The sequence below is a fragment of the Brassica napus genome, chromosome C2 (genome assembly GCF_020379485.1).
Source record: "Brassica napus cultivar Da-Ae chromosome C2, Da-Ae, whole genome shotgun sequence".
Taxonomy (NCBI): domain Eukaryota; kingdom Viridiplantae; phylum Streptophyta; class Magnoliopsida; order Brassicales; family Brassicaceae; genus Brassica; species Brassica napus.
In genome coordinates, this window is record NC_063445.1 from 51,580,147 (window position 1) to 51,596,506 (window position 16,360).

General features: G+C 35.2%; 1 protein-coding gene across 2 annotated transcripts; it reads right to left on the reverse strand.

Moving 5' to 3' along the window:
• Positions 1-9,984: 9,984 nt before the first annotated feature.
• On the reverse strand, positions 9,985-11,974 carry LOC106380146 (bidirectional sugar transporter SWEET4). Of its 2 annotated transcripts, none has more exons than XM_013819954.3 (6): positions 11,821-11,974; positions 11,674-11,710; positions 11,354-11,570; positions 10,572-10,733; positions 10,358-10,477; positions 9,985-10,273 (listed from the first exon to the last, which is right to left on the reverse strand). In XM_013819954.3, the coding sequence occupies exons 1-6, from the start codon at positions 11,861-11,863 to the stop codon at positions 10,115-10,117; spliced, it is 738 nt and encodes a 245-aa protein (XP_013675408.2). In that variant the 5' UTR covers positions 11,864-11,974; the 3' UTR covers positions 9,985-10,114. The 2 variants fall into 2 exon arrangements, with proteins under 2 accessions (XP_013675408.2, XP_048602939.1); XM_048746982.1 differs by having other exon boundaries at positions 11,348-11,570; positions 11,821-11,973.
• Positions 11,975-16,360: the final 4,386 nt, after the last annotated feature.

Here is a 16,360-nt window from a genome sequence, read left to right on the forward strand (position 1 = left end):
TATTATTTTTTATGAAAGACAAAAATTTTAACATTAAATGAGATTTGAAATAATTCATATTTTATAATGAAAATACGCAACTCTTAAAACTAATAATTGTAGATATACACTTATTGGGATATTTAATTTAAACTTCTTTAAAAACGAATTCTCAATAGTTGCATGATGAAAAAGACCTAATTTCAGTTTTAAAGAAAATACTTAAACTCTTAAAATTTTGTTTTAAAATAATTTATTTTTAATTGTGAGAAGATATAAACTCTTAAAACCAATAATTGTAGAAAGACACTTAGTGAAATATTTTAAAACTATTTTCTAAAAAAATTTCAATAGTTACCTGTTGGAAAAAAACAATGTCTGCTTTTTATAAAAAAAGACACAACTCTTAATATTAAAGCCATACAAATATGTTACACGCTATCAAACAACACGTGAGAAATAAATAATATGTTATTATAAATTAATTGTGCTTATTAATGCACTAATATGAAACTAACCAAGAGAATCCGGTTGTTTCTGTGTGATGCACACGCTCAAATACAAAATTTACCGGCTTTTGTGACATAATCAAACACTCTTATATAGCCAAAGTGCATGACTATATAGGGCATAAATCATGTATTAACGGAATTTTTTTTGTAAGAAATAAAAACACACTTTTTATGTAGTAGACGAATATTAAGACTAGTAACTTTATTATTTCATTTAGGATGTCTTTCTAGCCAAACACGAATGGTGCTTCAAATAATTCCTTGTTGGCAACGTTTCATTTGAATATTTTCTAACTTTTTGTAACGAGGTAAACACGAATGGTGCTTCACACAATCTTTTCTTCCTAATTATAAAATTGTGAAAGATTTACAATAAAAACTCATGGACAAAGAATATTTATAGTTTTTCAAAATCATATATGAATAATCATGTATATTTTGAAGAGACACATCATTACAAAATACATCATAATTATTGAAAGGAACTTATAACATATATTGACAATTTTTTTAAAAACTCCTATGTCTTTTACAGTGAAAATACATAACTCTTTACATTAATTGAGATTTCAAATATATTTTAAAGATGAGAAAACATATCTAAACATTTTTAACATGCATGGTAAGACATATCTAAACATTTTTCTTCAACCATTTTCAATAGTTACAGTTTTAAAAGACACAACATTTGATCATTAATTTTTTTTAATAGTTACATGTTTGAGAAGACACAATCTTTTGTTTTCAATAGTTACATAATTGAAAAGACGTAGCCTTTTAATTCCTATTATTAATATAGATTAAACTACAACATTAATAATAAAAATAACAGAGTTAAGTTGGAGGGTAATCACTACAAGAAAACACAAATTTAACGACGGCCAAAATCGTCGTTATTTCCTCGGAAAAGAAGGTTTACGAGGAAATGGCGATGAAAGGCGTTTCGTCGTTATATGATTGTCGTAAGAGAAGATTCGTCGCCATTTCCTCGTTAATTAGCGAGGTTATATTTTCCTCGTAAAGAAGAATTAAGTTTTCGTCGTAAAGACCACGTGGGGTTTCCACGTAACGCGGTCGTTGTGCTTCCTCGTAAGAAACTCGTAAATGGTTCGTCGTAAAAGACACGCAAAAACCTCTAAATAAATTCGTCGTAATAAAAACGTAAGAAACACGAAAATAATTCGTCGTAATAGAATCGTAAGTAAATCCACGTAAAATCCTCGATAATTGTTCCTCGATATTTCGTCGTTAATTTTCCTCGTTAATACATCGGGAATTAGCGACGAAATTACTTTGTTTTCTATTTACTGAATTTATAAATAAAAATTATATTTATTTAATTTATTAATAAAATTTTAATTGAAATTAAATCGAATAGGAAAATTTTTTTGGCCGAATTAAAATGAAATTATATAATATATAAATAAGTTTTGAATTTTAAAATACAATAACAAAAAAAAAACTAATGCTGCATTGCCGCGTCGTAGAATTCCTCGCTCCTTCTCGAGAGATCTTCCTCGTTGACTTGCACGGATGTCTCGCCTGGAATGGGGTTTTGTTGTCTCATGGTCCTGAACATGGCCTCCCATTCCGGATTTGTGGCCGCTATGACGTCCAAGAAGTTCTCGAGACCAGTCATACGAGCTGTGAACGACGATTTTGTCGAGGCCAACTCGTTTTGTGTCGACGACAGCTGATGTTGTGTCGTCTCCAACACGTCGCGCAGCTGAGAGACTTCATCATCCCGTCTCTGGCCATAAGAGGAAGTCGCTCTCGGAACATCGTTGACGGAACCAATCCCCAACACACGTCCCTTTTTCTTAGGAGCGACCTTAAAAAACAATAAAATATATATTAAAATTTAAATTTTAAAGTAAAATGGAATTAATAAAAAATTTATATAAAATTTACCTCCTCGTAAATTCTATCCACTTCTATTGTGGATAAGACGACGGGTAATCCGTCGGCGGACTCCTGCGCCAGCTGGGTCTCACGCTCGTCAATACGAGCTGCCACATCATTGTAGATCTTCTCAGACCTCTCATCTACAAATGCGCCCGCCTTGTTTTTGTGGGTCCGATCGAAAAGTTCCATAAGAGTCGGTAAACGTCCCAACTCCTTGGCCTAAAAATAGTTAAGAAAGTTTTTATTATATATATATATATATATATATAAAAATCAAAAAGTTAAATATTTAAATTACGTACCATTTCCAAACGGACGCGGGCGTGTGGTTTTTGGCCCGTACTATGTTGCATCGCCCTGTGGCCATGCTCATCTACCGAGTTACGGGAGGCGGAGCAAGACTGGGCGACTCTCATGGCATCAGGATCCCTCCAGTAACGGATGAGGCCATCCCACACGTCCGTGGTGATGGTTGAGGGTTTGCCCCGCTCATAGCCCTTCACGATCCAGTCACCCTTCCAGTTGGAGACCGTGTCCAACAAACGTTTCTTCGCCTTGTCGATAAACTCTTTCCGCACCTTCTCAGTGACCCCCATGGACCAATTAAATTTTTGCTGCAAAAAAACATTAATAATTAGTTTAGAAAAATAAAATTTAAAAAAATATAAATCAGGAATAAATTGTAAAAACTTACAGCGTAAATCTTGAACCACGTCCTTCTGATGTAGATCGGAGTGGATTTCCAGTTGGGATGTGCCATGGAGAAGTAACCTTTAATCGTCTCGGTTACTTTTGCAAGGCAGTTATCAACCCCAAACCTGGAAAAAAAAAACAAATTCAAAGTTTTAAATATTTATTAAAGTCACAAATGAATTTTAAAAAATAAATGTAACATACATACCAAAGAGTTCCTTCAGGTCGGTCGGGGTCTATGATCGGTAAGCCTTCTCTGCCTGGCAAACCGAGAATGTCCTCAACAGTGTACTGAGAGTAAGGACAACTCGCTGGCACCATCAAATCAGCATGAACCTGATGGGCGGGCATCTGAGGAGGCACATGAGGAGCTGGCATCGGAGGAGGAGCTACCGGAGGAGGCACATGAGGAACTGATGGCGATGCCGTAGAAGAAGGCGAGACTCTCTGAGAAGATTGAGTCTCGGGGACGGTCTCCTGCTGACCCGAAGAACCAGGAGCTGAAGAAGAACCGGGAAGTGAAGACGGGTCTAACCGACTACCCGGTGGACCGAACATCTGCGAGTAGTGAGCACTACGCTGGTGCCTACGAATAGTCTGCAAAATTTAAATTTCTAAATTAAATTCAAGAGTAAATAAAAAATTATGAACAGTATTAACTACGTAATTAATAAAATGAGGAAACCTAAATTTTGTAAACTAATTTCGTAAACTAAATTCCCTAAACTAACCACCTAATCTAAATTCCCTAAACTACTTAGAGAGGAAAGAGAGTTACCATGTTGAGAGGAAATAGAAAGGCTCTAGAGAGGAATTAGAGAGGAAATGAAGAGGGCTGCGGTTTCGCCTATATATAGGATTAGTGTTCGTCGACAATTCGTCGCAAAATAACGAGGAAAGACAGAGGCCCGTCTTTCGTTTTGTCGCAAGGCCCAAGCAAATTAACGAGGATATACAGAGGCCCGTCTTTTATTTAACGTCGTTCTTGCGACGATTTTTGTTTTATCATCGATTTTACGTGGGCCCGTCTTTTGTTTCGTCGCAAGGCCCAAGCAAATTAACGAGGATATACAGAGGCCCGTGTTTTATTTAACGTCGTTCTTGCGACGATTTTTGTTTTTATCATCGATTTTACGTGCAAATAGCGAGGCTTTTTTTGCTAACCCCTAAAATTTTAAACCCCAAACCTCAAACCCTATCTTTCTTATCTCCAAACCTCAAACCCTATCTTCCTTATATTTCTTATCTTATACTTCATATATTTCTAACCCTTTAACTTCAATATATATATTTTTTTGAATTTGAAAGGTTTAATACGTTGGAAAACAATTTTACAAATTTTGAATTTGACATATCACACAACAAATCAAACACACTCTACAAATCATATATGAAAGGTTTAAAAACATAAAAAAAAAATTGAAAATTAATTTTTTTTTAGTTTATATGAAGTAGGATGGGGAGTTTTAGGGTTTGCACATTTGGGGTTTAGGGATTTGGGTTTCATTTTAGTATATTTACCGACGAATTAACGACGAAAAGTAAAATAAAAAAGCTAACCTCGCTCATTCCACGTAAGTTAACGAGGCTCTTACGACGTTTTAGTCTTACGTGGAATAAGCGAGGTCCGCTTTTTTAATTATAAATCGTCTCTTATTCCACGTAAGTTAACGAGGCTCTTACGACGTTTACTGTTACCGTGGAATATGCGAGGTAATGTATTATAAATCGTCGTAAAATTCCCGTGAGATAACGTGGAAAGTACGACGACTGTCTCTAAACCCCTAAAACGAAACCCCAAATCCCAAACCACATCTTCTTTATCTTCTACTTCATATATCAAACACTTCTATCCTTTAACCTCAAGCAATTCATTCTAATCCAAACCGAAAATTATAAAAACACAATTCCTTTACTTATAATTAATGTCGATATCTTATTTATAAATAAACTCCCATTATCTTTAATTATATATAATAAATCAAACTCATACAAATATGAAATACATTAATCGGATTCATCGACATTCTCGTCATCACTTGAAACATCATCATTTACATGAAACTCGTCTTCAACAGCTTCCTCCGTGGGATCTTCGGTAAGATCTTCATACTCGTGATTATGCGGATCAATGAGAAGGATGTCATCAATTTCTTGTTCAGGTTCATGAACTTCATTTATTTGTTCTTCTTGCAATGGTGGTTCTTCTCCTACGATGATTCGTCCTCGAGGTGTAACTTTGATCACGGCTAACCAATTTATACCCGACTCTCTCATCCGTGGGTATGGAAGGAAGCTAACTTGGTCTGCTTGTGAAGCTAAGATGAAGGGCTCGAATTTGTTGTACCTCCGGCCACCGTTGACATCTACTACACCGAATTTGTTCAACCGAACACCTCTATTGACGACGGGGTCGAACCATTCACACTTGAAGAGGACGCATTTTAGCTTCAATATCCCTGGGAATTCGACTTCAATAATCTCCGTCAAGATTCCGTAGAAATCTGTTTCTCCTTTCACACAAATTCCATAGTTACTGGTTGCCCGCTGTTTACCATACTCATATGTGTGAAAAGTATAGCCTCGTGTGAAATACATCTGTGATGTGGTGACCTTTACAAGTGGAGATTGAATTACTTCGTGTAACCACTTAGGATAATCTGCATCGTCGTCATAATCAACCTATTTAAAAATAAAAAGAACGTTGAAATACAAATCATTCATGTATGAAAATTTTAAAAGTATTTGATTAATACCTGATTCTTCAACCACTTAACAAAGTGTTGATCTTTTCTTTTGTCTACGTCACTTGTGGATATACCAGGAAATGTTTCTTCGACTTGTGAAACAAACATGCTGTAAATTCACATTTTACATGAATTAATCTCTCTCAATTATATAATGTATACTCAATTTAAGTTACCTTTCAAAATAACGCATCAATGGATCCTCGCAATTGAGTAGAATATAGGTGTGTGCACTATGAGCGTCTTCTTCACTCGACCACCAAACCTGTTTTGATTTCCCACCAAGTCGTCCAATCTGGCTAAAGATTTCTGGAACACCAACAACTGCATATGTGGGCGCAACGCCACCATCATCATATCTTCTTGGAGCTCTTCTTCGTGTACGTACTTTTGACGCAAAGTAGTACGATGTGAAGTGAGAAACTTCTTCTGTCAAACTTCCAGCAATTATAGAACCTTCAACTTTGGCGAGGTTCTTTGCTTTTCCCTTCAAATATTTCATGGCTCGCTCGTACTGATACATCCATCCGTAATGTACCGGTCCACGAAGCAATGCCTCATATGGGAGGTGGATAGCTAGATGCTCCATCACGTCAAAAAAGCCTGGAGGAAATATCTTCTCCAAGTTGCACAATAAGATAGGAATGTTCTCCTGAAGCTGTTCTACGACTTCTTCTTTAAGAGTGCGTGTGCTCAAATCCCTGAAAAATGCTCCAATGCCTATTCCAAAAACAATTAAACACATTGTTAGTCAAATACTATTATTGTAAACTAAACCAATTTAATATTATTGTCCTATTGTAAACTACCTGCAAGTGGTTCATGTACGTTTGTTGGAAGTAGCTCCGCAAATGCAAATGGCAGAAGTCGTTGCATAAAGACATGACAATCATGACTCTTCATCCCGGAGAACTTTTGACCCTTTTCAACACATCTTGAAAGATTTGAAACATACCCATCAGGGAACTTCACTTCTGATGCCACCCAATTGAACAAAACCGACTTTTTTTCTGAAGACAATCTAAAAATTGGAACGGGAACTTGGCCATTGCTTTTTATATGTAACTCACTTCTTGAGCAAATATCCGGCAAGTCCAACCTCGATTTTATGTTGTCTTTTGTCTTCCCTGGGACATTCAATATTGTATTCATGATGTTCTCAAAGAAATTCTTCTCTATATGCATCACATCAAGGTTGTGGCGCAGAAGGAGATCCTTCCAATATGGTAACTCCCAAAATATACTCTTCTTGTGCCAGTTGTGATGAACACCGTAAGAATCAGGCATATTACGAGGGACATGCCAATTACCACCCCAGCGAACTGTTTCGTTAGCTCCGTAGTAGTCGATTTGCGCTTCAATTTGTTCTCCAGTTAGATATGGAGGAGGAGTGTCTCTCACAACCTTTTTGTGCCTAAACAAATTCTTGTTTCTTCGGTACGGATGGCCAACTGGAAGAAATCGACGGTGACAATCGAACCAACTTGTCTTTCTACCATTCTTCAGTTGAAATGCATCTGTCGTTCCATTACAATATGGACAAGCTAATCTCCCATGTGTAGTCCATCCAGACAACATCCCATAGGCAGGAAAGTCACTTATGGTCCACAAAAGCATAGCTCGCATCGTAAAATTCTTCTTCGTTGAGCAGTCATACGTCCTCACCCCTGTTGACCACAAATCCTTCAACTCTTTTATCAGTGGTTGTAGGAAAACATCAAGTGACCTTTTTGGATGCTTCGGACCGGGTATTAATATGGTCAAGAATAAAAACTCCCGTTGCATGCACATCTCCGGTGGCAGGTTGTATGGCGTAAGAAAGACAGGCCACAATGAATATTGTCTCCCTGACATTCCAAATGGACTAAATCCATCTGTGCATAATCCGAGGTACACATTCCGGCTATTGCTAGCGAAATTCGGATGTACTTTGTTAAAATGTTTCCAGGCTCTTGCATCTGATGGATGAGTCATCTCACCATCCGTCTGAGTATGCTCGGCATGCCACCTCATCTTTCCAGCAGTCTGCTCCGATTGGTACAATCTTTTCAATCTATCTGTAATTGGTAGGTACCACATCCTTTGGTACGGTACCCTATTACGTCCCCTTCCTTGCGGCTTGAATCGTGGTTTCTTGCAGAATCGACATTCTTCCAACTTCTCATCATCTCCCCAGTAGATCATGCAGTTGTCGATGCAAACATCTATCATCTCCGAAGGCAACCCAAGACTATAAACCAGTTTCTGAATCTCATAATAAGAATCAGCAGACTCATTGTCTTCCGGCAAATACTCTTTAAATAAATCTGCCCATTCGTTCATGCAACTTTCAGGTAGATTGTGATCAGTTTTAATATTCATCATTCTAGCAGCCAATGACAATTTAGAGAGACCTTCTCTACAACCACTGTAAAGTGGTTGATTTGCCGCATCTAACATTTCATAAAACTTTTTTGAATCTATGTTAGGTTCTTCATCTTCATCATCATGAGCTACGAATGCATCAGTTACCATATCATGAACCCTATCATAATCTACCATCGGCTGATCCTCCTGATGGTAACTATGTGCATTATGCAATTGATGATCAACCGGTTCTTCTTGAAAGTTGTTATTACTACTACTAGCTTCATTCTGATCATAACTATAACCTTCTCCATGTTGAAACCAGATATAATAATTTGGCGTGAAACCTCTATTTACTAAATGCTTCCAAACATTTTCACGATTTGCCAACTTTGAATTGTTACATTTCCTACAAGGACAGAATATTTTACCGCTTTCTTGGGCGAGCGGTGTAGAATCTGCTTGATGCATAAAACGCTCCAACCCAGCAAGATATTCTTTCGTCACTCTCCCGTTAGCATCTCTATGCATATACATCCACCTCCGCAACTCGAAAATATTTCCCAAGCCCGACATTTTTTTCACTTTTTTTTTTCTTGTTGGTGTGCTTAAAATTATGTTCAAACCTCCATATATATAGAAAATTTTCGAATCTGGTAGTTGAATTTTGCTAGGAATTTACGACGAAAAATTAGGTTGGTGGCAAAAAAAACGTGTTAAGTTGGTGGATTTCTCGTTCTTTCCTCGTAAGTTATTTCCTCGTAAAAATCATGCTAAAATTACGACGAATTTGCGACGAAACACATTTTTCTCGGAAAAACCACGTTAACTTACGACGATTTTACGAGGAAAATCTTTACTCGGTATTTTACAAGGCCATTACGACGAAACTTTATTTCCTCGCAATTTCATCGTTAAGTCATCGTAATTTCACGAGGAATAGTTTTCCTCGTTAAATTTCCTTGCTAAAACTGTGTTTTCTTGTAGTGAATTTACTTTCTTGGTAAAATGGCTAAATATATTTCTTCATGTGTTATCTTTTAATTAGATATGAATGTTTACAGAGTAGGATTGACTACAATACAAAGTGTCATTAAGTCAATTATATGATCATCATTCTCAGATCCATATATTAAAAACTGATAACATACGTGATGGTAATCTACTATTGTAGAATTTGGCTTAAAAAGAGATGTAGTCTAGGTAAAAGAAGCTAGTGTTACTTGTTTTGTGCTATGAAGCCTGTGATATGATACACATTGATTTCTCTTGATGATACTAGATTTCCTGCGAAAAAAAAAACGAATTGTCTGACGAAGAGATACGTATATATATATATAATGTTTTAAGTACATAAAAAACTATTTCAAGTGTGGAACACAATTTGATACATTCATTACATTTTGCATGAATAGTCTTGCATGAATAGTCCTGAAACAAAATAACATATATTACAAAGTTGAGAACTATTATCTGTTAACCAATCTTTTTATGACCATTTAGTTCTTATATTGTTAATCTCAAATGTACGTATTAATTTGTTTAAGTATTATCTGTTAACAATATTTTTACGAGTTACGAGTTGCGACAGCTATGATATGTATCGACCATGTAAAATTTGTTTTCCAAAAAAAAATTTGGAGGCAAGAGAATTTTCAGTTACTTATAACATATATGAAAAACGAAAAAGTGACTTTTTTCTTTTCCACATTTTCATTAAAAGAAATAAAATATCACCAATTTTTTCTCGAGAAGACACTGATTCCCCCCCCCCAAACTTTCCTAAAATACACAGATTTATATATGGAGCATGTGGTAGTTAATATCTTTCTTAGACGAAAAAGGAGTTTGACTTTCACAGCTTAGTAATCACACGAAAGCTTAAATTAGAAAAAGAAAACTAATTGAATATTTGATTAATCCAAGATATAATCAAGCTGAAACTCGCTTTGCATGTTCCTCGTTGCCACTGAGTTGCAAGTTAGCCTTAGAAAGATTCTCCTCTTCTTCATCTTTTGGTGTTGTCTTGTAATAACAAGCATATAGTATAAGCTGTACTGCTCCTGGTATTGTTCCTAGTCCATTTCCAATCTATAATAAAATAAACAAAACTAGTAAGTACTTCTAAACAGAAGACACTAGTGCTAAATATATAGTTAAACTTAAATGGTTTACCAAAATGAAAAGATCGAATTTAATAAGGGCATAAATAACCCAAATAACTCCGTTCATAAAGTTGGCAAGTGAGAGAGAAAACGGCATGTACTTCACACTTTTGGTCTTGATCACCTTACTCTGGATAAGTCAAAACGAAGATGTATTTTTTATTATAAAAGGTAAAAAAATATATATAAAGGTTTAGGGAAAAGAGGAAACTAAAATATCGTACCATGATGGTGAGAGGAGCAATATACATGATGCTAATAAAAATGACACAAATGATTCCAACAAAAGTAGATCTCTGGTTATGTGTGTTGAACAATAGCAATGTGCATGTGGCTACTATTCCAACAAACACCATCTCTCCTATCAGCCATATCCCCACTTTCACCTGCACCATAAATCAATTTAATTAAACCAACTCAGAATAAATTGCATAAACTTTGTCTTGCCTATCACCATCCTAAAACCAGAATCAGTCATTGTCGACTATTGCTCGTTGCTACAGTGTCTTAGCGTTCATTTCAAGCCAGAAGACCATAATTGAATGGACTTGGCTCAGTTTTGTTTCACTTCGATTTGATTACCATTGAACCAGAGCTCAATTTTATGTTATACACAATATAAATTATGTTAGTTGTTAAATCACAGAACTCAAATATAAGATTATATACTCTCGTTTTAATTCTTTCAAAATCTTCCGTGGAATTTTATACTCAGACCAATATATTAAATAATTAACTGTTAAATATTATAACAAAAAGTTAAACATTAACCATAAATTATTACACAAAAAAACTAGCTGTATTTTGTTACCTTGTACTTATATATCTCTAGGGGTATCTCTAGGAGAAAAAAAATACGATTCATACTAACTAGAATCTAGATGGAAACCAAAACTTAACCTGATTTGATATGGTTTTATAATTTTGGTTTTTTTGTGCATAAGAATGATCAAAAACTATGCTAAAAATTAATAGAAGAAAGAGAAATGTAAGGATACTATTTTACCTTGCCTTGGGTGGGAGAAAAGTAGAAGAAGACGGAGAGATAGAAGAGCTCAATGGCCAAACCAGTGACATTAATAGTGATCACAAGAAGGCTATCTGGATGGACTATTGGTAAGCCATAAAAGACCCATAATGCGCAATTCAGCACGGTGGCTAAGTACGGGTCGGCTTTGTATTCCTCCACCTTCTTCATCTTGTATATTGTTATGAATGTTGGTCTGCATTAATTATTCATATACATTCTATAAACATTAATTGTTCAATATTTCAAACTATGGTATGTATGTTAGTGTTAGCTATGTGTGAGGGATTAATGATTACATGGGAGAGAGGAACAAGAACAAGGAGATGATATTTCCTGCGACAATTAACAAATAATTTATAATATAATAGCAAAAAATATTAGAAATTCTTTAAATGTAGTTCGTACACAATTCAAACCAATCTTTGTATGTATTTTGTGCTTACCAAAAATGCCGGCAATGTTTCTTGCAACTGTCGCGCTAACCATTTTACGTTAAAAGCAAATTCTAAATGATAAGAAGTAAGAACACAAGAGAAGAGAGATGTGAATATGTGTGTGTGGGTTTGCTTATATTTATAGAAACACGATGAGACGTTGGTATAAATATATGTACTGATGCATAGATAGACAAGTATGTATATATGTATTTGATGACGGAGCGAAACTCAAGAAGTTTAAGGAATTGAAATGAAAGCGACCTTGCGTTTCTCCTTCCCGTTCAAGGAAACAATCATGACACTTATCTGACTATCTTGCAATACCTTTTCGCTGGCTTATTGTTTCGGAGCCATGATTATAATAGTGCCTACCCTAATTAAAGAGAAATATACGTGTATATATCATATGCATGTGCGCATGTAAGTTATTTTAGTTGTAATAATCTTATTCACGGCCATAGTTAATTTACAAAATAACACTATTCAGAGAGATCCACGTGAGTGTAAGCGAGCAAGCTGATAGAAAACCAAATTTCTCAACATTTACTTTTTCTTCTTTTCGAACTTTAAGAACGACTAATACTAAACTTGTGTTGTCATATTAAATTATATGTTTCATATGATAGAAAAGGTAAAAGGTTTGCTAATCTTCATGGTTGCGTATCTTTCTCTTCATTTCTGTTTTAGAGATATCCCATATTTTTGGAAAATATTGGGTTAATCATTCTTTCTGTGAACTAACGTAATGTATATATAATTCCGCATAATCTATATTTTTCCTTAAAAAGTTACATATTTGATCCATCCAAAGCTTGAATAATATAAAATCATTATTAAGTTCTTATATTTTAGTAACAGCGGACAATTTATTGTTTGAAAAAGGAAAACTACTTTTTTTTTTATCTCAAATATTATGCCAGTCTTGAATGAAGTCTTTGTAATACATAAAAAAAATTGTAGTTTTGGATCAGATAGTGTGGTAACTAGTCTACTATGAACCACTAAATGCGGTTCCTCTCGGGATCGACCGGATCGGCCGATAGAATAATTATAATAAAAAAATATTTTTTTCTTGTAGAAGAAAGCAATACAAAAGTAAAGTAAGCATGCGACTGTCGATTTCGAATTTGGATTCCGATGTAACCATTCTTCTAACGATCGTTTTCCTTCTTTACGGATTCAATGGATGAGAAAACCGCAATATATATGTGCTTTGAATTGATATTATAATGTACATATAAATTATGTGTATATATAAACACCTGGTGATGGGTAAGGTATATATACCTGCAATTAGATCACTGTTTTTTTGTGGTCAACAAAATATAATTAATTGCAAACCCTTAGCAAAAATAAAGAATTAATTAAAATCCTTTAGCAAGAACACATATATATTCAGCTTGTGAGATTATGCAACATAATATCTAATTCTCATTGCAAACTATCGGATTTGTTTGGTGCCGATAAACAAATCCCATGGACATTAATCATTTGGACCTTGATCCGCAGATGCGTTCGGATTATAAATATATATATATATATATATATATATATACTGACATAAAAAATAATAAAATAGTTATAAAACCTACATGGATTGTTAGTAAAATTACTACAATTTTTCTTTCATATTCCATCGGATAAGGAATAATAATAATTTTATTCAAGATACTTTTTTTTTTTTTATTAACAATTTTATTCAAGATACTTCAAAACTAATTCATTTATTCTTTTTTGGTAGCTCGCTAAAACCGGAAGCTCAGTTCGATCATGCCTCTTAACGTCAGGTCCCTGTCAAGGCCTCTTTTTTTTTTTTTTAAGTTTCATCATTTTAGATGCTCTGTTTAGCTTATATTCTTGGACTTCTGCTATTTGGTTTCTATGTACTTCTATAAAAATGAAAAACTTGATATAATAATCTTAAGCTTTGACTGAAATCTCTTTTAGAATAAATATTCAAATAGAAAAGTTAGTTACTCTTAATTACTCTCATAAACTACTAATCAGGTGAAAACATATTTTCTTTTATCCCCTCCAATTACTGTTGAAATGGGGAAAATGGACAAAATATTCACTCCACTTTTCTTTCTTTCCCATTTTTACCTTTTCACTCGTTTTCACTTTTTAATTTTCCTGTCATTTATTCTAAAATTACTAATCATCACAACCTTAGTATAACAAAGAAAAATGAATAAATGAATGAATTGTGACACCATGACAGTGGTATCGGAGTCACAAAGAAGACTAATCCGTATATGGAAACTTGAAATATACTGAAATACTTTTTTTTGTTGCTAGGCAATTGAAAACATGAAATAGCATATTCTTGTGGCCAAGACACTGTATTCACCCTCTCACCATTTCCACTATAACAGTGTCACCGAACGTTTTTAGTAGGATAAAATCAGCATCACACAAATCAAATTTGTCACCCTCTTAAGATCTTTGGTTATATTACCACATTCAACACGATGAATTAACGATCTTCGGTGGTGAATTTCCCTTCGCTCATATAGTATCCAGGGGCGAAGCCACGTTCTGTAGTGTGGGGGCACGTGCACCCATAATTATATTAACATTCAAGTTTTTGTAAGTAAAACAATTAGAATTTTGTTAGTTCAGTGGATAAAAAACAGCTTGTGCACCCTCATTTTTCTAGGGTTCGATCCTTACCATATGCATTTTTATTTTTATCTGACATACATAGTGATCCACTAAATGAGTGGTCTAGATTCGCCCCTGATAGTATATAGTATAACATGATGCAGTAATTCAATATTTATGTCTCTATTTGTAAGAGATGTACCGCAGAGCTTTTGCTTTTTGTTATTTATAGACTAATTTCTTAGTGTTTCAAAACGACTATTTCTTAATATATGGACGGTTTGTAATACCCTTGTTAGCATTCATCATGTTTGGTACACAATTTTTATAGTAAGTTTTCTTACCCAAAATGATATACTTCTTTTAATTATTCAAGATATTTAAAATGTTTATAAATTGTTAAACACGTATATTATGCAGTATTTTTGTTGGTTGGTTAAATTAAATTATTTTTCATTAAACGTTAAGAGATGTTTCAAATTCTTTTAAAAATATATATTGATGTATTTCCTTAAACTAAATGCTAAAATATTACAATCAATGATTAACAAACGATAGTGTAACTATTTTTGTTTTTGTATATCACTATTTGAACATGTCCAAAAATATTTCGATTTTTTAGCAGTAACATACAAATTATCCTTTTTCCTTTTGCTTTTTTGTTCTTGCTTTTATATTTTTGTCGGCCATTTCATTATTTTTTCCCATCGTGTTGGGTAGGATCATCAGTGACCCGGTTACCCGATATCGATTTTTGAAACCACCTGCTATATAACTAGGGATGTCAACAGAAGGCTTGTCCCGCGGGCCTGGCCCGTTTGAACATGTGACGGGGTGGATTTGGGTCTAGGTATTCATGACCAGCAAAAAAGCGGGCCTTATGGGACGGGGCTTGTTCGGCTCCGGGTTCAAAGCGGTACAGCCCTTATTAACCACAGGACAGCCCATAGAACCGCATCTGGAAGCTTCGACGATTCCGTTGCTTTCTTCACCTGAAAACGAAAAGAGAGAGAGAGTAAAAGGCGATGGAGCTTCGACGACGACCGTGAGAAGAAACGGAGCTCCACCGATGGCCGTTCCTAATCGATGTCTGACAGGCGACAATGCTTCCGCCTTCCGGTGACCACATCGTTCTCGAGCTGCATCAGCGGAGCTTCTTTACATGCATTGGTCGTCTTCCTCCAATCTTGAAAACCACTTCTGATTCAGCTCACGATTCTCTCTCATATGGCCGCTGCAACCGGTGAAGAGGTTAGTTATAAAGATCACTCCTACCATTCTAGATAATCGAATCTTCGATTCAGAACAATGAGAGAGACGTATGGCTCTTTTAGATTCGATTCAGTTTCAACTATAAAGTTTCTTTGTGTTTATTCAGGTTCTGGATTGTCAAGTTCTGCTGGTAACAGAGAAGGGAAGTTTGCCAGCTTGCCACGCGAGCGCAGTGTGTTGTTTCCTTGCAGCTTCGGAGATCCTAGGAGAAAGCAAGAAGGCTGTCTTAGCTTCTGTTTGTCTCCTCCCGTAACAAGGTTTGTGTGTTTATTATAGATATCCAAAATTGATTCACTCAACAAGTGAACCGTGAATTGAATCACCATGTTTCTCTTATCAAGGGCGCCTCCTATGTGGGGAGTTATGAAGCATTTGAGCCAGAAGATTCCTGAAATTGCTTTTAAGAAGTCTCAAATGTATGGATACTTGCTGAGCTTATTGACTTCAACCCGGTTCGTGCCACTGATGTGAAACTCCCTGATGGTGGGAGTTTTGTGATCGCACACTCTCTTGCAGAGTCTCAGAAGGCGGTCACAGCTGCTACTAATTACAATAACAGGGTCGTTGAGTGTCGTCTTGCTTCGGTAAGTCATAGCATTAACTCAGAATTGTTTACTTAAGACTATATACATGACTCTCTCTCTGTACCATGTGTAGATCATTGATGTTT